Source organism: Phaenicophaeus curvirostris, chromosome 20 (genome assembly GCF_032191515.1).
Source record: "Phaenicophaeus curvirostris isolate KB17595 chromosome 20, BPBGC_Pcur_1.0, whole genome shotgun sequence".
Taxonomy (NCBI): Eukaryota; Metazoa; Chordata; class Aves; order Cuculiformes; family Cuculidae; genus Phaenicophaeus; species Phaenicophaeus curvirostris.
Genome location: NC_091411.1, coordinates 12,193,276 through 12,214,839, shown reverse-complemented (window position 1 = coordinate 12,214,839; position 21,564 = coordinate 12,193,276). Strand labels below are relative to the sequence as shown.

Genomic DNA, 21,564 nt, shown 5'->3' with positions numbered 1-21,564 from the left:
GCGCTGCTGGCAGAACAGACCCCGCCATGCGGGAGCTCCGGGTGCCCGTGGAATCAGGGACCCCCTGTGCTGCCCTCCCTGCAGCTCCTTCGGGCATGAAAACACCTTGAACAGGGTCTCTGTCCTGGGGGCTCTGCGGGTAGCAGGCTCCTGCCCGTGCTGGGACAGGCTGTGCCCACGCACCAGCCCCAGAGGGACTCCGGGGCTTGAGCCGCAGCACCTGGCTCCGTGCTGGAGCCTCCAGCTCCCCACGACGAGCCCGGGAGCATCCCGATAAACAGGACACGCTGGGAGCAGGGGGCCCTCTGTGCCAGCTCGCTGGCATCATGGAACGTTTCATTAAGAATGTGAAGCAGTGAATTAAATCCTGGTGGTGAACAACCACTGGTGGAAGGTGCAGCAGGACGCTGTGGGCAGTGGCTGTTCCATGCCAGGTGGGCAGTGCTAGGTCTGAGCTGTCACCTCCTCACTAGTGGCCCCAGCGGAGGTGTCAGGAGGTATCTTACACCCCAATATTCCTCATGCACCATTCCCTGGGCTTTGTGAGCATCTCCTCGCGGCTGGCTGGCGAGCAGGACCACCCAGTACAGGGTAATGGGGTTGGACCTGGCAGGGCACGGGGGTTCTTTGTGGAGTGGGGCTGCCTGTGGGGTGTTCCTCTTGCTCAGACTGTGGTGCTGCAGCCTCCGGGACTCCTGGCTCAGTGCAGCCCCCAGTATCCCCAGTTCCCACACCCACGTGCACAGTGCAGTATTCCACTCAGGCTGGGTGCTGGGGGAAGCAGGGGGCTGGTTGTTCCCCACGGATGGTGCGGGGCAGCGTGTCCCCGGCCTGGGGGAGTGGGCAAGGTCTCAAACTCCTTTCTGCAAAGAGAAGCCCTGTACCCACCCTGCCCTTGGGGTCCCTGAGGCCTGGCTGAGGAGCTTCCCCCACCCCAGGAGCAGCGGCAGGAGCTGCTTTTGGGGGGCTGCTCCTGCTCCCGACCCCTGCTCCCCTCACCTGGGGCTGCCAGCAGCAGGGCAGGGCATGGCCCCATCCCCGCATCCCCGTGTCCCTCTGTCCCTCCATCCCTGCATCCCCGGGTGTGGATCCCCCTGTCTCTCCATCCCCGGGTGTGGGTTCCCTTGACCCTCTGTCCCTCCATCCCCGGGTGCAGGTCCCCTTGTCCTGCTGTCCCTCTGTCCATCCATCCCTGGGTGCAGGTCTCTCTGTCCCTGCATTCCCACATCCCTGGGCGCTGGTCCCCTTGTGCGTCCATCCCCGAGTCCCGCTGTCCCCCTGTCCTGCTGTCCATCCATCCCCGGGTGCGGGTCCCCCTGTCCCTCTGTCTGTCCATCCCCGGGTCCCGCTGTCCCTCTGTCTGTCCGTACCCGTGTCCCCCTGTCCGTCCACCCCCGTGTCCCGCTGTCTGTCCCCCCCCGGCCTCGCCCCAGAGGAGGTTCCCCGCCGGGGGGGTGACTCGGAGCCGCCGTTGCAGGCGCTATAAAGGTCTCGGTGCCGGCACCTGCCGCTCGGTGCGCGCCGCTCCCGCTCCGCTCCGCCCGGGGCAGCGCCTGGAGGGGATGGAATATTCCTACGATGAGGACCTGGACGAGCTCTGTCCGGTCTGCGGGGACAAGGTCTCCGGCTACCACTACGGGCTGCTCACCTGCGAGAGCTGCAAGGTACGGGCTGAGCGGGACCCCCGGCCCGGGGCGGCGGGGAGGGGGCTCGGCGGGGCCCGGGGCAGCGGGGCCGCCCGGGAGCCGCTCCTCGCTCGATTTCGTTAGCGGCGAATTGGCGTTCGGCGGAGGCACCGGAGCCCCCGGGGCGGCGGGAGCCTCCGGAGGAACCGGGGAGCTGGGATAACGGGATAACGGGATATCGGGGTGCTGATGCTGGGATAACGGGATAGGAGGGTGCCGGTGTCGGGATATCGGGGGGCTGATGCTGGTGCTGGGATAACGGGATAACGGGGTGCCGGTGCCTGGATAAGAGGATGTCGGTGCTGGGATAAAGGGATAACGGGATAACGGGGTGCTGGTGCCTGGATAAGAGGATGCCGGTGCTGGGATAACGGGATAACGGGGTGCCGGTGCCTGGATAAGAGGATGCCGGTGCTGGGATAACGGGATAACGGGGTGCTGGTGCCAGGATAAGAGGATGTCGGTGCTGGGATAAAGGGATAACGGGATAACGGGGTGCCAGTGCCAGGATAGTGGCATGCCAGTGCTGGGATATCGAGATGCTGATGCTGGGATAACGGGATAACGGGATACCGGGATGCCAGTGCCACAATATTGGGGTGCTGGCGCTGGGAAAACGGGATATCGGGGTGCTGGTGCTGGGTAAATGGGATATCAGGGCACCGGTGCCTGGATAACAGGATACCGGGGTGCTGGTGCCAGGATGCCGGGGTGCTGGTACCAGGATATTGGGGTGCTGATGCTGGGATAACGGGATAACCGGGTCCCTGTGCTGGCATATCGGGGTGCTGGTGCTGGAATATCATTTTGCTGGTACCGGGATAACTGGATGCCGGTGCTGGGATATCGGGGCGCTGGGAGAAGGGGATAACGGGGTGCCGGTGCCCCCCGCAGGGCTTCTTCAAGCGGACGGTGCAGAACAACAAGCACTACACCTGCACCGAGAGCCAGAACTGCAAGATCGACAAGACCCAGCGCAAGCGCTGCCCCTACTGCCGCTTCCAGAAGTGCCTGACGGTGGGGATGCGCCTGGAAGGTAGGAGGGATCCCCCGCTCCCGCCGCTTCCAGCTCGTTTCCTTCTCCCAAGTTAAGGAAAAATTCGTTTTTTCGCCTCGCCTCTTGCTTTCCCTTTCTTTGTTTTTGTTTTGGTTCCCCGGGAGGTTTTGGCCGCCGCGGCTTCAGTTTCCCAGGATTTTCTTTGCTGGCAGAACGGGTTGGAAATAGCCGGCAATTCGTTGTTTTTCTCAAGCACCTAATTCCAGAATCTGGGACTTGAGGAAAACGTTAGAAATGACGGGGCTCACCATAAAACTGCTGCGGACCCACCGCGAATTTTATTTTCCCTCTCGGCGAAACGCAGCAAAACCGATTTCTCGGCTGCCTGACTTGGGAAAAATATTTACTGTCCCCAAATCGCTCAGGACGGAGAATTCGATCCCGGCTGAGGTGTCGGGGACGGCCCCGCAGCCCCCGGGCCGGGGTCGCGGTGCCCCCAGCGCAGGACAACGAAACCCAGGGCACAGAGAGCACCCGCGGGGAGGGTCCCCCCAGCCAGCTTCTCCCCCGAAATCGTCTGCATTTTGCAGCAGATGGGAGTGGTCAGACGTGCCAGCCTGGCTGTGACCCCCCTTCTCTTTTCTGTCTCGGTTGAGCCCCCCACTATCTCTCCTGTCCAGGTTGAGCGTCCCATTCTCTCTCCTGTCCAGATCGAGGCCCCCAGTCTCTCTCCTGTCCAGGTTGAGCCCCCCCATTCTCTCTCCTGACCAGGTTGAGCCCCCCAGTCTCTCTCCTGTCCGGGCTGAGCGCCCCAGTCTCTCTTCTTTCTGGGCTGAGCCTCCCAATTCTCTCTCCCCTCTGGGCTGAGCCCCCCAATTCTGTCCCCTCTGGGCTGAGCGTGGGTGGGCGCTGGGCTCGCTTTGCCCGTTTTCAGCAGTTTTTGCCTTGCTCTCCAGCGAGCTCCTTCAGCCCCGTGGCTGGGAAGGGCAGCAGCCGGGGTTTTGGCAGGCTTCTCCTCCCAAACTGCTTTTTTTTTCTTTATTTATTTATTTTTTCTGTTCGTTTTCCTTGCCGTTAGCTCCTCAGTGAAGCCCTGCAGCAGGGCAGCCGAGAGGGATCATCCGACAGAGGGTAACGTTCCCACCAAACCCTCTTTTTGGGGTAAAAATTAGGGCCCACCTGTTCCAGGATCCTCATATTTTTCGGGAGGAACTCCGAGATGATGCTTTGAAGAGCCTTCAGCTCTGCAGGACAAAAACGAGCCTGAAATGGTTGATTCTGGAGACAAGGGGTTGACCTTGAGGTGCCCACGGGGATGGAGAGCGAAGCCTGGCCGGGGCGAGAGCCCTGGGCACGGGAAGCAGAGCTCGGAGCCCTCACCTGAGGGAGCGGGAGGGGGTTTTCGGGGTGCAGTGGGTGCCCGTGCAGGGGGTTTGTTGGGCGATGCCGGGGTGCAGGTGCTTCTGGGAGTCCCTGCTCTGTCCCCCCTCGCCCCAGAGGTCGGGGTGCATCGGCTGCTTCCTGGCAGCCAGCTGGGACGAGGCAAATAGCAAGTTGTTCTCCATCCCAAGTGAGGCACGAGCGGCAGGAAAAGCGGAGCGGGAGGGAATGAAGAGGCCTCTTCTCCCTTTGTGCTCACGCCGGGAGAGGGAAGGGGGTGTACGTGCCTGCGGAGGGTTTGTGAGGCCAGGCTGGGAGCATCTCTCGTGGTACTTGGGGTGCAGGCAGCACCTGTGCACCCTGCCCAGGGGCTCGGGCATCGCTGGGCCTGGGCTTGAGCTGTGCTGGAGACACCTCACCTGGAGAGCGCGAGAGATTTGGGCTTTCTCTGCGGTCTGTGGTGCCAGCTCAGGCTGGGCGAGGGGTGAGCCTGCGGGGTCCCGGGGGGCAGTGAGTGCACAGCGACTGCCACCCCCCTCGCCCCCCGAGGCGAGGAGCTTTCAGGAGCTGGGGGGCCACAGCACCCCCACCTCAGAGGATGCCTCTGGCTGCCCCGCTCCGAGCGAGATGCTGTTTTCATGGATAAAGAATGAGGGAGGAAGCGCAGGGCGGCTCTCCTGGGAGCACATTCCTGCTCGCCCTGGAAATGCTGGTGCTCCTGGCCGAGGCTTCCAGCCTGCCTGGAGAGAGTTTGGGAGGTGTCCTGGCTCTCCAGGCGGGGCTGGCCACGCTTCCAGCACCCGCAGGAGATGTAGAGGAAAGAGAGGCAGAGGTAACAGCTGAGACACAAAAGCAAGACCCGCCTGCTGTCAGCGGGGACGTAAACTAGCAGAGGGTTTTTTCCCTTTGATGCTAAGTCTGCAGGATGTTCCCTCTGGCGTGCTCTCCTCCATCCAGCTCCCATCTTCTGGGGAGCGGAGGCTCTTCCAAGGGTGGGCTGGGAATGCAGCCGGGCGATGCGGAGGGACGAGCTCCTGCTGCAGAGAAGCACCTGCTCCCTTGCACGCTGACACATTCTTGGGTTTCTTTGGGGTTCGGAGGGAACATCTGCTTTGCTGCAGCTGGGAGACCACAATGGGGCCATCGGAGCGATTCTGCCAGCGGGATGCTCCGGCAGAGCCCTCGGCCGTGTCTGACGCCCAGCACGGAGGGTAGCGTCTGCCCGCGAGCCAGAGCAGCCCTGCTGCAGGGAGCAGTGCCCGGCGGGGCTGCCAGCCCTGCTGCCCAACGAACACGCAGGGATTTGCAGAGAAGAGGCACATGCAGGCGATGCAGGCTCCGAGAGGGCTGAGGGGTCCCAGGCTCTGCAGGAAGAAGGAAATCCGAGGGCAGGTCCAGAGTCAGGGGTTATAAAAATGAAAGTGGATGTCGAGGTCCTTGCTCAGCCCAGGCTTCATGGACTGTCCCCCCAACCCATGAGGGGTGCAGGCTGCTCTATCCCCTAGTCCATTTTGTAGTTAAAGCCAGATGTCTCTTCCTTTCCTGCAATTCCCAGAGGCTCTGAAGGTAACACCAGCAAGGCAGGAGCTGGGGCCAGGCACCCGAACCTGCCCATGCCGTGTCCCTGGTGCGCAGGGCTGGCCGAGGAGCAGCACGGCCTGCCAGCGGCTTTCTGGGAAGGTCTCCCCAGTGCCCCCCAGCCCCATTTGGCCACCAAATCCCCTTTTTCTTCATGCTGCGTGGAAGCGCTGGCCTCCCCAGGGCAGCTTCACTGCAGCCTCTGCCTCTCTCTGCCCCTCAGCCGTGCGCGCCGATCGGATGCGCGGAGGGAGGAACAAGTTTGGACCCATGTACAAGCGGGACCGTGCCTTAAAGCAGCAGAAGAAAGCTCTGATCCGTGCCAACGGCTTCAAGCTGGAGACCGTGCCTCAGATCACGTCCCCGGTGCAGAACGACTACAGCCTGTCCTCCACCATCCACAGCATCCACACCATGTCCAAGACCCTGCCGCCCAACCCCGCCGCCCTGACGCCCATCGACTACGAGCGCAGCCCCTACGGGACGCCCTCTCTGGGAATGACTGTGCCCAGCCACGCGCCGCTCGCCGGCTACCACTACCCTTCCTTCCCCAACCGCACCATCAAGTCCGAGTACCCGGACCACTACACAAACACGCACGAGGCCGTGCCCGCCTACGTGTACCCAGAGACCTACCCCAGCAGCTCCCCTCCCGACATCCCCGAGGTCATCCTGAAGCTGCTGCAGCTGGAGCCCGACGAGGCCCAGGTGAAGGCGCGGATACTGGCCTGCCTGCAGCATGAGCAAGGCAAGGGGCGGCACGAGAAGCTCAGCACCTTCGGCCTCATGTGTAAGATGGCTGACCAGACCCTCTTCGCCATCGTGGAGTGGGCGCGGAGCTGCATCTTCTTCAAGGAGCTGGAGGTAGGAGCCTGGGCAAGGGGGAGGGATGCTACGCCGGGCTGGGAGGCAGGTGGGACTGGGGCTGAGATGTTGTAAAGATGAGACGCTGCCATGGGTAGGATTGTGTATGAAACACCGTGAGGATGGGATGCTGTAATGGGCAGGACCGGGCGGATGCGCCCTGAGGACAGGGCAACGCCTGTGGGCACGAGCCCAGGGCCACCAGCACTGCTGCTGTTGCGTCTCTGCCCCGCGCCTGGCTCACTGCTCGGCAGGGCTGGAGGCACCAGGGCGCCGCTGCTGTGCTGGAGCCGTTCCCGCTGTCACCGAGGGGCTGATGGTTTCAGATTCATCATGGCAGGGGCAGGTGTGGAGGCAATTGCCAGCAGAGTGACGGCAGCGTCAAGCTCAAGATATAATTGAAAAATGTAACGTTGAGGAATTATAGTTGAGACAATTCTCCTCTCCACCTTTAGGAGGAAAATCGATGCTGTCAGGTGGGTGCCTATTAGCACCAGGCGGCGGGGCAGGGCTGGCCGGGGTGGGGCACACAGGCGAGCTCGGCCGGGGGACGTGGTGCTCACCCCCATCCTCTCTAGCAAATCCCCTCCAATACTTACTGGGATGAAGGGGTGGATTGGCAGGGGTGGGACAACCTCTGCCATCCTGCAAACCTTGCCAAGCTTGCTGATGTTTTCCAGCCGTGTTCCGAGATGACCTAAGATCCCAAACTGATGCAAAAACGGGAGACAAAATCTTGCAACGTGGCCAAAACGCAGAGAGCCACGTCCTGAGGTGGCTGGGAGACCCAGGTGCCTCCCCATGCTCCAAGCGTGAGGCTGCGCTACCTGAGTGTCCAAAACCACCTTCCTCCCGCAGTGCCCTGGGCCGGACTCTTCCTTGTGCCCACCCTGCAGGGAGCCACGGGGCCACGTGTGGCGGAGCCTCGTGGCTCAAAATAGCCCCCGGCTACCAGAACAGTGTCAGGAAACGGTATTGTGGGGGTGGGTTGGGTTCATTTCAATTATATCAGTGTCCAGCCTGGATTTTTGGGAACAGGGTGGTGGTTGTTTTGCAGGAGATATTGTAAACAGTGTAAATCCAGCTCCCAGCTGTATTGCCATGTAGCCTTGTAGCTCCATTGTCAGCCTGATTGTGCCACCAAAATAGGCTGTTACCGTGTGAATCCGTGTTGGCCGGCACTTCTCCTCCCGTTGGGGTCAGGGGGATGGCAGTGCCAGACACCCACCCTGGCCATGTCCCCCGCCGTGCCCAGGACACAGGGTGCAGTGCCCGGGGACGGGAGCTCGGCTGGGCATCCCTCTCCATCGCTGACAGCCCGGGGACTCGTGCCTTTTGCCTTCATCCGCACGGTGAGCATGGGACAGATTCCCAGCATCCTGCAGGGTCAGGGACCGCAGGACACCGTGTCCTACCCTGATTGCAGAGCGTGTGTGAAAAGCAGGGCTGTGGGTGGCCTTGGCTCCCCCGTGCGCTGGGGGACGGTGTGGAGGTGCCCAGGCCCCTCTGTGTATCCCACCACGGATGGTGCCGAAGCTGCCGGCTGCCCACCCGGCACCGAGTGTCCTTCTGGGCACGGGGCGCTGGCTTTGCCGTGGGTGCATGGAGCAAAGCCTTCGGGAAGCAGGAGTAGGTCTCCATCTCCTGCAAGCCCACTCCTGCTCCGGCCAGCACGTAAAAGCAAACAGCTGCTGGGGCGGTAAATGAACTCCTGCTAGTGCCGAGTTTATGGCTTTGCCCTAAAGCCCGCGAGCACAGAGTAAAATTGCGCTCTGGGAGATCGATGGCCATCGTGCAGGCAGTCCTCAGTGTGTAGGGCTCCTCGCATCAGGGGATGCCAGCAGCCCCTCATCCCCTGGGAATGTCTGTGGGATGGAGACGGTCTCCATCCCCGGTCTGGGAAGGGCTGTTGGCCGAGGTGGCGTGGGAGTCCAGGCTGGAAGGACATCGCATTGGGACATCACTCCAGGGCATCATACCGGGCTGCTGCTGGGGTAAGGGGTGCTGGTGTTGAGGGGGTGTTGGCGAAAGACCCCAGGCACAGTATCTCTTGCCTGAACACTCGCAGCACCCATGTGCTGCAGGGCTGGTTTGCAGGGAGCTGGCTTCTCCCCACCGGGCATCGCAGAGAGCCTGGAGAGGAGGGAGCAGACCCTCAAGGATGCGATGCCTTTCGCCTGGCTGGGACGAGCCTTTGCACCCTGCCCAGGGAGAGCAGGAGTGGGTCCCCCTGGAATTGGTAGTCCCATTCCTGCTCCCATTCCCATTCCTGCTCCCATTCCCATTCCCTTTTCCACACCAGCAGCCCGGCGAGGGGCAGCGGCACAGCAGGGGCTTTGCCATCTCCTCGTGGCGGGGTGGGGTGTGCTGGGGAGAGCCCCCCTGGCTCCGCTGCTGCTCTGGGGAAGGAAGGGGGAGACAGGCTAATGGCCTCTTGACATCGGCTCACACGCCACGTCCGCCCGCAGGCGCGGGGCAGTCAGATTGAAAACAGATTTAACTTCCCAGATATATCGTTTCATTTAAGGGCCAGTAATTCTGTCAGTCTGCCACTGACAAACGAGGGTCCCCATGCCAATCCGCCGGGGAGACTGATGTCGCGGCGTTCATCTCGTGTCACCAGGCAGAGAATTACGGACTGCACTGGCCTTCGGAGGCAAGACTAATAATGCCGCGCGGCAGAGGGGGATTTGGGGGCCCGCTTGTTTATCGAGGGCTGGCCAGGCAGCCGCAGCGCGAGGCTGTGCGGGCGGAGGTGGAAGAGGTCAGCGCTGACGCCCATAAATACGAACTTTAACTGAGTCTAGATGAGATGTGTCAGGACTGAGGGAAGATTTGCAGCATCTCTTCAGGAAGAAAAATATGGGCTGGGGGTGAAATATATTTTGTCGGGTCGTGAGTCTCAGGCAACTTTGTCCTTTCAGATGTAATTTTTTCATATATAGATGGAGCGAGACAGACAGAGAGACGTGCACACTCACGCACACTCGCACGCTCACATTGTGTCTGGGTTTGGTTTGGTTTATCTCCTGCACAGCCTGGTTTATAGAGGTGTTACAGCCATACGTACATATAAATACTGTGCACACAGGGGTGCCGTGACCTTTAGATTGGGATGAGCAGCCAGGAATGTTAAACAAATTGCATGGTTTCAGCCCGAAGGCCGGGCTGGGTGTGTGGCGGGTCCCTGCTGCCCGTGGAGGGGCACGGTGCAGCCACGGGGAGCTGGGTGACGTCGGGCCCCTCTTTGCCATGGGGCCAAGGTAAATCACCCTCCCACCCACGGCTGAGCACCAGTGTAGAGGGGGTCTCTGAGGGCAGCGCCGTTCCCACAGACCAAGGGGCTCCTGCAGGTCTGTCTATTGGGCTGCTCTCCTTTGCTTTCTCATTAGAGACCTCGGAGCCACGACGAAGCCTCTTTGTAGTCAGTTGCTTCTCTGCCTTTAGCATGCATGGGTCATCTTGACCCCATCTCCTGGCCAGCAGCCAGAGCGTTTTTGGCAGATTTAAAATCTCCTTCTGGTCGTGGATCCTGCAGCAACCTTTAGCGTCCTATGCACTGGGGGAAAAGTGACGGCTTCCCCTGCCTGCTGGCGTCCCGGCTGGCACAGCCCTGGGGCTGCTCCTGGGGCGCACGCAGAGCCACGATGCCCGTGCAGCCCTGCAGCCAGCAAACGCAGTAGCCTGGGCACAGCAGCGTGCTCTGCCAGCTGGGAGATGAGATCCTGGTCCTGCCACCCCAGTCTTGGTGGTTTTCTTGCTCTAAGTTACCCATCGTGGTGGTACCTGGGCAGGAGGATGGGGACCTTAGACTTGTGAGGGGCTTTGATTGCGGGTGGCTGGTGGCTGGTAATCCACTTTTGCACTTCTCGGTAGCCAAGGTGATGGGTCCTGCTCACAGCTAGTAATTGCCTGGCAGCGGCTCGGGCTGCTGGTGTGTGCTGAGCTCCTGCACGGGGGCTGCGGGGGCCAATCCGGCACCGGTGATCTGGGAAGACGCCCGGAGAGCATCCCTGGGGTGAGGACAGGTTGGGGGCATCCAAGAGATCCTTGTGTTCATGGTGTGCTGATGGCAGGTGGGGAGAGGCAGGGGACTGATGTCCTGGGACCCGTTCGGGCCTTCTGAGCAAAGCAGTGTTGTTGGTGGTCACTGGTTCCTAACGCTGCAGGGATGTCCCATGGCAGACGGTGGCACCAGGCTTGGGGACACCCTGGAGCAGCCGTGCATGGCTGTGCTGTCCCCGTGGGTGTTTGGATCTGGGGTGCTGTGGCTCTGGGGTGGCCTGGGCACGTTCCTCTCCAGCCCCTGGTCTGAGCCCGGCAAATGCAGACAAATGGATTTTTCTGTGGGCTGCAGCAAGGTGCTTTCAGCTGCCAGTGGCCGGGGAGCGCTCGCCCTGTGTGTGGGGAGCGTTTCGCCTCTGGGTTTTGTGAACGGGTTAAATGCTTGCTTTAAAAAAAGGAAAAAAAAAAATCACCTCTTAAAGACAGCTTGCATCAGGTCCTTGACAAAGCGCTCCACTGAAAAGCCTTGACATTAAAAGAGGAAAATCCTTTGCTTAACTTTTAAAGGCGAGAGTGCGTGCGTGCCGCCTGGCCAGGAGGATTGATGGACTCTGAGTGCCGTCCATTAGCAGCACTCGGCTGCCGGCGGGCACCGGGGAGGCGATGGGAGCCCCTCGCCGCGGGGCCATGAGGGCACAGCTGGTGCTGGGGTGTGGGCAGCGCTGGGGTCCCCGGTGCCATCCCTCAGAGCCCCCGCTCGGCCCAGTCACGCTCCCAACCACATCCCCTCACACCACGGCCACGAGGCTCTGGCTCATAGCGATGCTCCCGGGAAAGGCGTCAGCACGCTGGGGCGTGATGGCATGGGAGCGGCCATGGGGCAAACCGGGACGCTGGGGTGTGTGGGGGGTGCTCTGCTGAGGGAGCTGGCCCTGCTCATGGGGTCTGGGGTCAGCTGAGCCAGGGAGGGGGTTGAGTCCCCTTCCCTGGAGGTGTTTAAAAGACGGTGCATGAGGTGCTCAGAGACGTGGTTTAGTGATTGACAGGAATGATTGGACGCGATGACCCAGTGGGTCTTTTCCAACCTGATAATTCTGTGATTTTTAAAAGGGTAAAGGAAGATTTCAAACGCTGTGGAAATGCTTCCTTTTCTGAATTTTTTAAAACCATTTTTTCAGAGCAAAACCTTTAGTCTAGCTCTTCCGGAGCTCCTCCCGCTCAGGAATGAGGCACAGGAAGAAGCTTCCAAAACAAGTCTGCGTCTCAGCCGGGGCGGAGGAGCTCGGCGGGGCACGCGGCTGGGCTGGCAGCAAGGGAGCCCTGCGAGGGCTGCCCACAGCAGAAAATCTCTGTTTTGTTTTGATGCCAAACGAGCTTTTTCCCCTGTTCTTTGTTCAGCAGCTGAACGGAAACCTCACGGCCGGTACGACTGGGCCACGCACCGTGGCTCCCGCGCTGGCTCGGGTGACGTGATGCTGAGCCCAGCCTCGGCAGCCCCACGGCACCTCGCCGCGGGTGGGTTTGTGCCCTCGGGCACCGCAGCCCTGGCCCCCAGCGCTGCCTCCCACACCGCAGCTCCCTCCCCTGCGCCGCTGGGTGTCCAGCCTGGCCACCCACCACACCTGAGAAACAAATCCCGGTGGCTGGCGGGGAGTGCTGGGCTCTGAGACCATAAAGCTCTTTCTCATCCGACTTCTATTCCTTTTGCAATCTCCCAGCGCTGGTTTATTGCAGCCTCTTCAGCAGAACGAGGATATTATCCAGTCCTGTGATACTGCATCTGTCTTCCTTCTATTAAGGGCAGGGAGCACAATGGCCTGCAGGGCTCTTCTGCTGGCTCTGGATCTGCTCGGCAGGACAGCGTTTCTGACAAACTTGGCCCTTTCCCTGCACCCGCCTCGCAGAGAGAGGGGCTCCGGGCGGGATGGGGGTTCAGCTCTTCACAGAAAGGAGCTGGGGTCCTGTGCAGAGCAGCAATGAGGGGATAAAGCCGGAGGCTCATGGTGGCAGTCGGTGGGATGGTGGGGAGGCAGCTGAGCCTCCTGCGCACCACCCATGGTGCTTCAGAGCTGGCTCTGGACAGACACCCAACTGATCTCCTCTTCTGCAGCCCAAGGTGCCCCTTGCTTGGGGTGAACCTCATCCCTGCCAGCCCAAGGGGACCTCACTGCCAGCCTGGCCTCCTCTGTCACCTCTGCTGGGAGTGGGGTCGGTGCTGTAGAGCAAGGCGTGCGTGGGGCAGGAGCCTGCAGGAGGAACCCAGTCGCAGGGTGCTGGCGATTGCCGTCCTCGCTGTTGGTGCTGCCCCAGCACGGAGGGCGTCAGCAGCGCTGCTCTGGCTCTGTTTCAGGTGGGAGACCAGATGAAGTTGCTGCAGAACTGCTGGAGCGAGCTGCTGGTGTTCGACCACGTCTACCGGCAGCTGCAGCACGGCAAGGAGCACAGCGTGCTGCTCGTCACTGGCCAGGAGGTGAGACCGCGCTGGCTGCTGGGGTTGGGCTGGTGGTGGCTGGAGTGGGAGCTCGGGGGTGACTTGTCTTGATCCTGGCTGCGTGTGGCCAGCCTGGCGCAGGATGAATGGGTTGATATTGCTGCGCTTTGGGACGGCTTGTGCAGAGCATCATGTCCCATCACATCCCTTTGTGCCCCATCCCATCCCGTTCTGCCCAACCATCCAGCTCCTGATTTGGGTGAAAACTAGTCTCACGGAAAGATCAAGAGACTCATCAATACTTGCAGAGATGACGTGTGGAAGGGGATCCCTTCCTTCCCAAAGGATGGATTTGGAGATGCAGGTGACCACAGTGCTCGTGCTCTGCAAAGACACCCCTCCCTCCATCCCCCCTTGTTTTAGAGAAATGGGGTTTACAGTTCACCCATCAGCCTTCGCTTTGATGTCCCTGAGTGGGCTGCTGCTCAGCTGCTGCCCTGTGGGGTCCCCTACAGGGGGTGCCTGCTGGGGGACCCTGTGCAGGGTTCAGGGGCTGTGGCTGCTGCAGCTGATGCCGCCCTCGTCCCCTTCCCTGCAGGTGGACATGTCGACTGTGGCAGCGCAGGCTGGCTCCATCCTCAACACGCTGGTGCTGCGGGCGCAGGAGCTCGTCCTGCACTTGCACTCCCTCCAGGTGGACCGGCAGGAGTTTGTCTGCCTCAAGTTCCTCATCCTCTTCAGCCTCGGTGAGCACCGTCGCGGGGGCTCCTGGGGCGAGGGGCGGCTGCGCTCAGGGGTCACAGCCAGGCTGCTGCGGGGTCTCGCGAGTGGGAGAGCAGGCGGGTACGCAGCCCAGGGTCTGAACGTGCTGCTGCGCTGACCGGCGACTGAGGGGCTTTTAATGAGGAGCTGGGAGCAAGGGCTGGGACCTGCTGGCTCCCCCACCTCACCGAGCAGCCCTGTGGGGCCAGGCTCTGCCTGCAGCCGCGGGGGACGTTGTGCCCTGTTGGCCAAGTGGAGGCTGTTTTGGTCACTTGGCTGTTGCATCGGGCAGGGAAACAGCCAGCTGATACAGCGGTGGCAAAACAGGCGTGTTGACAGAGGCGATGGCCCTATCTCCCGGGATTTGCGTCAGAGCGCCCGTGCCTCCGCACTGGGCAGGGGCTGCACGCGGCTCCTGATTAGGCTCAGCTCTGGAGCCTGTGGTCGGGCAGAGGCGGCGGGTTCACACGGTCCTGCCTCACCCAGACAAAATATGAGGGAGCTGTGGGTGCTGCTGCCAGAGCCCACAGTGTCCCTGGGGCTGCACAGGGGCTCTGCCCCACTCCTACCCTGCTCCTGTCCCGATCCTGCCCTGCTCCCACCCTGGCCGTGCTTCTGCGGCCCCTGTGGGGAGCATCTCCCCATCCACCACGGCCTGGGTGGCACCTCCTTTCCCTGCAGGCATCGCCCCAATTCGGGGCTGCCCATCAGAGTCCCACCAGCATGATCTCAGCCCTCGTCGGGGCTGCGGGCAGTTCTGAGCACCATGGGGACCCCACGGTGCCCGCTCGCCTTCATTACTGGTGCTGACACCTTCCCCTTGGCCCATCCTCGTGGGAGATCTCACCTCCTGGTGCTAGGATGGTGCTGGGGCCTCAGCTGGCTGCCACGCTCCTGGCTCGCACCTCTGCCGCTGTGGCCGCTTCACTTCTCACCCCTCCATGGCCACTGCTAATTGCACAGACCCTGAGAGGGCAGGAACCAGCACTTCCCTGTGGAAAATTGTGCTTGGGTCCCTGCAGTGCCTGGGTGCCAGCACCAGTCTGGGATGGTGATCCCAGCTCAGGGTAGCCCTGTCCTCATCCCCATCCCTGTCACCCCATCCCTGTCCCTGCCCCAACGCCTTGGTCTGCGCTTGCGCTTCTGCACCCAGGGGTCCCTCCAGGGAGCTGCCAGCGGCTCTGCCCATGCGGGGCCAGGAGCAGCAGCACGTGAGCAGCGCTCTGTGTTTTGGCACTTTGGGCTTGAGGGAGAGCTACCATCGCCGAGAGCCACCATCACCGAGAGCCACCATCGCCGAGAGCCAGCCTGCTCCAGGAGCGGTGCGGCCACCGGGTTAAGAGGCTAAGTGGGAGCAGGGATGTGCTGCAGGCAGTGGGGATCCATTCCCCCATCCAGAAGGCCGGGGTCGGGGCCAGAACCTCCTGAAGGACCCGCTGGGCTGATGCCGCTTTGCTGTCGGTAGCAGGTGAATCTGAGGGGCGAGGGGCGCGGGCAGGGTGGGGTGGGGGTCTCGGGGCACAGGGCTTGCGCTGCCATCCTGCACCTGCGGCATCTCCTCCTGCAGCTTGCTTTTCCTCTAGAGCTGTTTTGAAATCCAGAGACATTAGGTACGATGATTTGCTGTTCAAACAGTGATCAGGTGTGGCACAAACAGTGCCCGGGCTGAGAAATCCTGGAGCTGGTGGGGCTCGTGCCCCAAGCCGGGCTCGTCCCTGGCTGCTGCCCATGGGCTCAGCGCCGGGAGGCTCCGTGCCCGTGCTGCCCCTCGGCACAGCGCCGCGACCAGCATCCTCCCCGCAGCTGCTGTGCCCAGCGTGGCTCTGGTTCTGCTGCCCCAGAGCAGCGGCTGTCGGGGAGGGCACGGAATCCAATTGCTGTATTCTCCCATGCATCGTTTTGCCCCAAATCCAACTTTTTCTCTCCATATTGCAGAGCTCACTTGTAGTAATTTGCCCTTCACAGGCTCAGCTGTAGAGGATGGGATTGTGTATTATGTGCAGGATGTAATTGCCTTTAACAAGAGAATTTCCACATTTACCACTCTGCCACAGCACAATCAAAGCCAAGCCCTGCTCACAAGAGCTGCCATTTGAGTTCTAAATAGATTTCTCTCCTGAGCAGGTAAAGAGATTTAATTAAAATTAGGGCTTCTCAAAATAGCAATATTTATGAGGACGGCACAGGTTAGCTTTGTTCTACAGAAGGGCTTAATAGAGCCTTAATGGATTGACCTATCATTCGATTTCATGACTTACATTCATGAAGCAGCTACTCTTGGGGAGGGGAGGAAGAGAGGCTTTTATAGCCCACATTCCCTTAAGCGTTTGCAATTTATCAGCAGCTTCTCCCAAACAAAAGGAGCTGTGAATAGGAAGAACACTTGAGGGCATAGAAATAATCCCAGGCATATCTGTATGTGTGATGGGAGGCTTTGTCACAGGACAGTCTTTGCAACTGCTGCAGTGTCTCTAAATGAAGTGAGTCAATGTTATTTGGACAACATTCTTTATTCCTTGCAGGAATGAAAAGATTATTCAAATATTCAATTAAACAGTGAATAGGGTCTTTCAGAGAACCAGGTGAGTTCATCGAGTAGAACTAGCTATTGTTGAGCCAACTCGGGATAGATTTGACATTTATCAATATAACTTCTTTTTTTTTTTTTTAATGACATGCACAATAACCTTATGCAGATAAAGAGATTTCATAACAACAACCCAGGTAGAAGGGAGATGGCCACAACAGGAGCAAATGTGTCACAGGAGTGAAAAAAGGGAAGGGTGATCTGAGAAAGCACGTCTTGGCACGACCTGTGGTGCTTCGTGCCTGTGCCACGCGGTGCCCGGCGTGCAGCCCGGCGTGGGCATCGCTGGAGGCTGCGTCTCCCCCGGACCCCGCAGACCGCAGCTGTGCCCTCGCTCCCGGGCTCTGCCCCGGCTTTGGGGTCCTGAGGGAGCTTTTCCGGAGCTGGCAGTGGCGCGGGGAGGGCAATCGGGGTCCCAACTGCCACCTCCATCACCAGCATCACCCTCCCGACAGCTGCTCAGCTCCTTGGCTGCAGCAGGGACCCTTCCCGCGCCCCAGTGCCACCGCCCGGTGCCGATTCCCGAGCTGCAGGGATTGCCGGGGAGCTGCTGCGACCCTGGCAAGGTGCGGAGGATTAGGGTTTCCAGGCTGGTGAGCCTGGTTGCCACATTGGAAAGACGAGGTTTATCAGGGAATTAGTTTAGCTGCTTCCTAAACCTTCGGGAATTAAGGAGGCTGATGGCAACAGCTCCCTGTGAGTGGGCACAGCTGGTAACACGTTTTGGCTTTGATGGTTCCTGGGTGGTGAGGATGGGGCGGCAGCAGCCCTCCTGCTGCCATGGGGGTCTGGGAGTCTGTCTTTAGCACTGGGGGAGACCTGGGAGGCAGGACAGGGATGAGGAGCTCGTGGGTGGGTAAGGACGGGACACAGAACCCCTCCTGCACCGCATCCTCATGCGAGAGAGGTGTTGATTTGGGAGCGTGGGTTCCTCCTGGTGCAGCACGATGTGGATTGGGCAGACACATGGGTTGGGCACAGTTTCACTGTCCCGCGTCCCCCTTGCAGACGTGAAGTACCTGGAGAACCACTCTCTGGCTAAGGACGCTCAGGAGAAGGCCAACGCGGCGCTGCTGGAGTACACGGTCTGCCACTACCCCCACTCCACGGACAAGTTCCGCCAGCTGCTGCTGCGGCTGGCCGAGGTCCGCGCGCTGAGCATGCAGGCGGAGGAGTACCTGTACCACAAGCACCTGAGCGGGGAGGTGCCCTGCAACAACCTCCTCATCGAGATGCTGCACGCCAAGCGGACTTGAGCGCGGCCGCCAGCACGGACCCGGCGGAGCCCCCGGTGCCGCCAGCAGCGCGCCAGGGCAGGGTGTGTGCCCGGGGCTGGCCGGCCGGCGCTGCGTCTGCACCCCGCCTCGCTCAGTGATGATATTTAACCTGTACTCTTGGAAAAGTCCCAGCGGGTTTATTTTAATACGCAGTAAGGACGATCGCTGGCTGTGGCACCGTGGGCTCGGCTGCCAGTGCTGCCCCCGGCTCCTCCGCACCCGCGGTGCCTGACCTGTCGCCTGCCCGACCCAGCTCTGAGCGCGAAGGAAGGGCAAAGACTGGCTGGGCTCTGCTCCTATTTAAGCTCCTCTCCTGCTGTCCCTACCACCCGATTCTCCACCGCTGCCATCCTCCCCCCAACCCTGCCGCACGTCTCAGGGCCCCTTGAGCACAGGGCAGGGGAGAGGTGGGGTGAAACCCCTCCGGGTTGAGGTTTTGCGGTGTTGGGGTGTCCCCAGGCACCGGCAGGGAGGCAGAGGAGTTCTGCAGGAGCCACGCAGAACGCAGGGGCTGAGGCTGGGGATGTCGGCCCCACGCAGCCAAGCTGGGACCCGGAGGTGCACATGCTGGGGTTCCACACTCTTGGCCTCGCTGCGCTGTGTCCTGACACTGCCCCTGCCACGCCGGGACACGCAGAGCCGAGCCCTCCCTACAGATTCGTTTTCTCAGAGCTTGCTGGTGCTGGAGGCATCAGCCGTGGCTTTGCAGCCCGTGGCAGCCACGGTGCCCACAGCTCAGCACATCTCTGCGATGTCAAAGATTTGCTGCAGAGGCTCCAAGAGATTCTGTATGGGGAGCAGGGACCATCCCTGGGACGTTTTGGGCCCGTGGCCCTGCACAGCATCCCCACGGCTGGAAAGCTTCGGGAGCCACAGTGCTCAGGTGGCATCGGCACCGTGAACCAAGCCCGTTCCCCAAGTGTGAGAGCAGGAGCGAGGGGCAGGGTCCAGGGCAGCAGGTCCAGGCTGCAAACAGCCCAGAGCTGCTCTCACACGCAGCCCCTCCTGCGTTTACCTGCGCAAGTGTGTGGGTAAGGGTGAATAAGCATCGTCTTGTGCTTCATGCCACGTTGAGTCCCCGGCCCCTGAGTCGTATTCTCCTGTGTCCCCAGGCAAACCGCGTTGTGGCCACAAGAGCAGAGCTAGGGATTCCTCTGCCATCGCGGGGCAGGGGCTCACAGGCAGGACTGGGCAGCACTGGGAGCTGCATCCCCAAGAGCTGAGAGGTGCTGGATTCTCTTTACTGCTTTGTCTCGGTCTCAGCCATGCTCTCCTCTCCTGCAGCCCCACCACAGCTGGGCTCCCCTGGGCTCCTCCAGCGTGGCTGGGGCTGGTTCAGGTCTCTTTTCCACGGAGGGTGTTTGCTCCTCGTTTCAAGGGGGCTGTCGTCCGTCACAGCTCTGCGCAAAGCCGGTGCCTTGAGGAGCTGCAGCCGCTGAGCCCAGAGCCGCGTGGATTGTGGAAGCTTGTTAGATGCAGAAGAGCATGTCTGTCTGCTTTTCAACATGTTTGTGCATTTTCCTCCTCAAGTCTGTGGTTCAGTTTCACCTTCTTCTTTTTGTGACCTTAAAGAACTGGAGCAAATGGTTTGGGAGGTAAAAGATGTTTTATTTTCAGAAACTGAAAAGTGCCCTTAAGTGTCTCTCTTTCTCTGTCTCTCACATCCTTTTCTCCCTGTCATCCCTCCCATTCCCCACTCCCCACCCTTCCTTCCCAGGCAGGAGGTTACCAACTTCCTTGTCAGGAGCAACCACTGTAATAAATTTTGCAGTTCATTTAAAAAGGCAGACTTCGTCTTTTTTGCTGTCTTTCTGAGCTCTGTTGGTGTCACCCCTGCCCCCTGGCGAGATGCCCTGCCTGCTGGCCCCCAGGAGAGCACCACTGGCCCCAGCGCCCACGTGTGTCTCTCCCGGAGCGCCGACTGCCTTTGATGGGACTGGGACGCCGTGGCTGCGGGACAGAGGTGGGATTCCAGGCACTGGTGACTCAGGGTCTGGCTCAAAGCGCTGCCACAAATTGCCATAGTGACTCTGAGTGTGCTCCGCAAGTGAGCTCAGGAATGACGATGTTTATGGGCAATTGGCTCAGACTCGGGATTTTTCTCGTAGCCCTCAGTGGCCGCCGTGGCCCCGGCATGTGCACCGCAGGAGGGAGCAAACCCACGGCCGAGCACAGCACTGCGATGGGTTTGATGACCTGTCTGTACGTCTTTCAGCTCTGGAAGTGCCCCACGCCCTGGCTCTCCCCGACGCCGGTGGCCGGAGGAGCTGCTGGGCCGACCCTGACGAGCGGAGCAATGGTCACCACGCGCACCTCGCTCTCCTGACCGGTGCCCGGCTGCTGTAGCAGGTAACCACGGGAATACCTGGTGGCCAGCACACGCTGTGCCGAGACCAGGGACACCACGCAACGCAGGAGACGGCGAGTGAGCAGTGCCTGTTCCCTGCCCCATGGCCAAACCGCCCTTCCCGGCGTTCAGCCGCGTGAAGCCACCGCACGCCCCAGCACCAGCCCATCCCCATGGACACACCGCAACACCAAGGAGGCTGCCTTCAAAATCAGCATTTACTGGCAGAATCAGCAAAAGAACCAATGTGTTTTATGGGCTCTAAACACTAGGGAGGTCACGGGAGAACAAGTCGGGTGCAAAGAACACAGCGAGAGGAAACAACCGCAGCCGGCGAGGGGCCACGGCAGCTGGGGGAGAGCCCAGGGAGGAGCAGGGATGGCATTTTTGTCCTAAGCAGCAGAAGATGCTTTTGAAGTTAGCTGGTTTAGAAAAGACGTGAAGCCAGCCGTTGTCTTCCTTAGTGCACGTGCTTCCTCCGCAGCCCTGCGAGCGGCGTGCTGGGCCAGCGAGGGGTCGGGACGGCACGGGAACGTGGGCACGGCTCCCACGGGCACAGCAGGGCTTGCTGCCGTGCTGCCTGCTCCAGGCCTCCCAAGCTAAACAAGCTCTCCTGGCAGCACCAGCGGAGCACAGGCGCCCAGCCCCACGCTGCAGCAACGCCCCACGGGCCAGGCTCCCGAGCCGCAGCGACTGCCGGGCTGGCCCACGGGCCGGGCAGGGATCATGGCCTGTTGGTTCCGTGCCCCCCGAGAGCTGCAGCGCGGTTTTCAGCAGCAGGTGAAGCCCCATGAGACCTCACACTGCCCCAGCAGCCTTGGTGTTGTCCACACGTGCCGCCAGGAAGAAGCGTGGGGCTAACGCCTCCGGCGAGGCAGGGCCAGGCCTCTGCGGGGAAGCCGGCTCCGCCGACCCGCTGTCCTCCCGGCTGCTGGAAGAGCGTCGGTGTCGTGGGCCCGTCCCCCAGAAACTTCTCAGAAACCTAAAGCAAAAGAGAGATGGTCTCAGCTGCCCCAGCGGGGACAGGAGGGCAGGGGTCTGGGGGCACCGGTGGGGTTCCTTGGGGTCTCTAAATTCAGTCCTTACGGCAGGGAGCCAAAGCAGCCTCCGTGCACGGCACCACAGCTGTGAGGAGGAACCTCTTCTTCCCTGCTCACTGTGCAGGGTGGCAAGCTCTGAGAGTGCTGAAGAAGGAGGTTTCAATGGGATTCCATGGAAGTACTGGTGCTACCGTGGCACTGCAGCTCCTTCTGTCAGGGCACATGGCACCTTCTACCCCTCAGAAGGACGTGGCACGTGTGACAGCGGCGTTCCCATCGCAGGGCGGCCCGGGGGTTCTGCATTTCTCCCACTGCCCACGACATTCAGGTGCTTTACCGGCTTTGAATGCCAAAGACTCATAATGCCCTTATTATTTTAAACCCAATCTTATTTAACGCGGCACGGCGAGAGTTGCAAAATTACTCAGTATCGATCAGAGAAAGGCTGGGCCGTGGAGACAAGATCCATGTTGCTATGTGTGGCTTAGCAACATATAAACGTATTCAAACAGAATAAAGAAATTATCGTGGGGAAACAAAGCAGCCATCACTTGAAGAGACGGAGGATGTGGAGGCCTCTTGGAGCTCTTGTTTGCCAAGACAAGGAAGAC

The 21,564-nt window shown here is 60.8% G+C and overlaps 1 protein-coding gene across 1 annotated transcript; it reads left to right on the top strand.

The window, feature by feature from the left end:
• Nucleotides 1-1,558: 1,558 nt before the first annotated feature.
• NR5A1 (nuclear receptor subfamily 5 group A member 1) lies at nucleotides 1,559-17,757 on the top strand. The gene is made up of 6 exons (XM_069873156.1): nucleotides 1,559-1,664; nucleotides 2,580-2,721; nucleotides 5,864-6,504; nucleotides 12,860-12,979; nucleotides 13,539-13,686; nucleotides 17,298-17,757. The coding sequence occupies exons 1-6, from the start codon at nucleotides 1,563-1,565 to the stop codon at nucleotides 17,543-17,545; spliced, it is 1,401 nt and encodes a 466-aa protein (XP_069729257.1). The 5' UTR covers nucleotides 1,559-1,562; the 3' UTR covers nucleotides 17,546-17,757.
• Nucleotides 17,758-21,564: the final 3,807 nt, after the last annotated feature.

Coding starts and splice junctions, on each gene's coding strand:
- NR5A1 (XM_069873156.1), top strand. CDS start 1,563: ATGGAATATTCCTACGATGAGGACCTGGACGAGCTCTGTCCGGTCTGC. Junction 6,505..12,859: donor TCTTCTTCAAGGAGCTGGAG/GTAGGAGCCTGG, acceptor GCTCTGTTTCAG/GTGGGAGACCAGATGAAGTT. Junction 12,980..13,538: donor TGCTCGTCACTGGCCAGGAG/GTGAGACCGCGC, acceptor CCTTCCCTGCAG/GTGGACATGTCGACTGTGGC.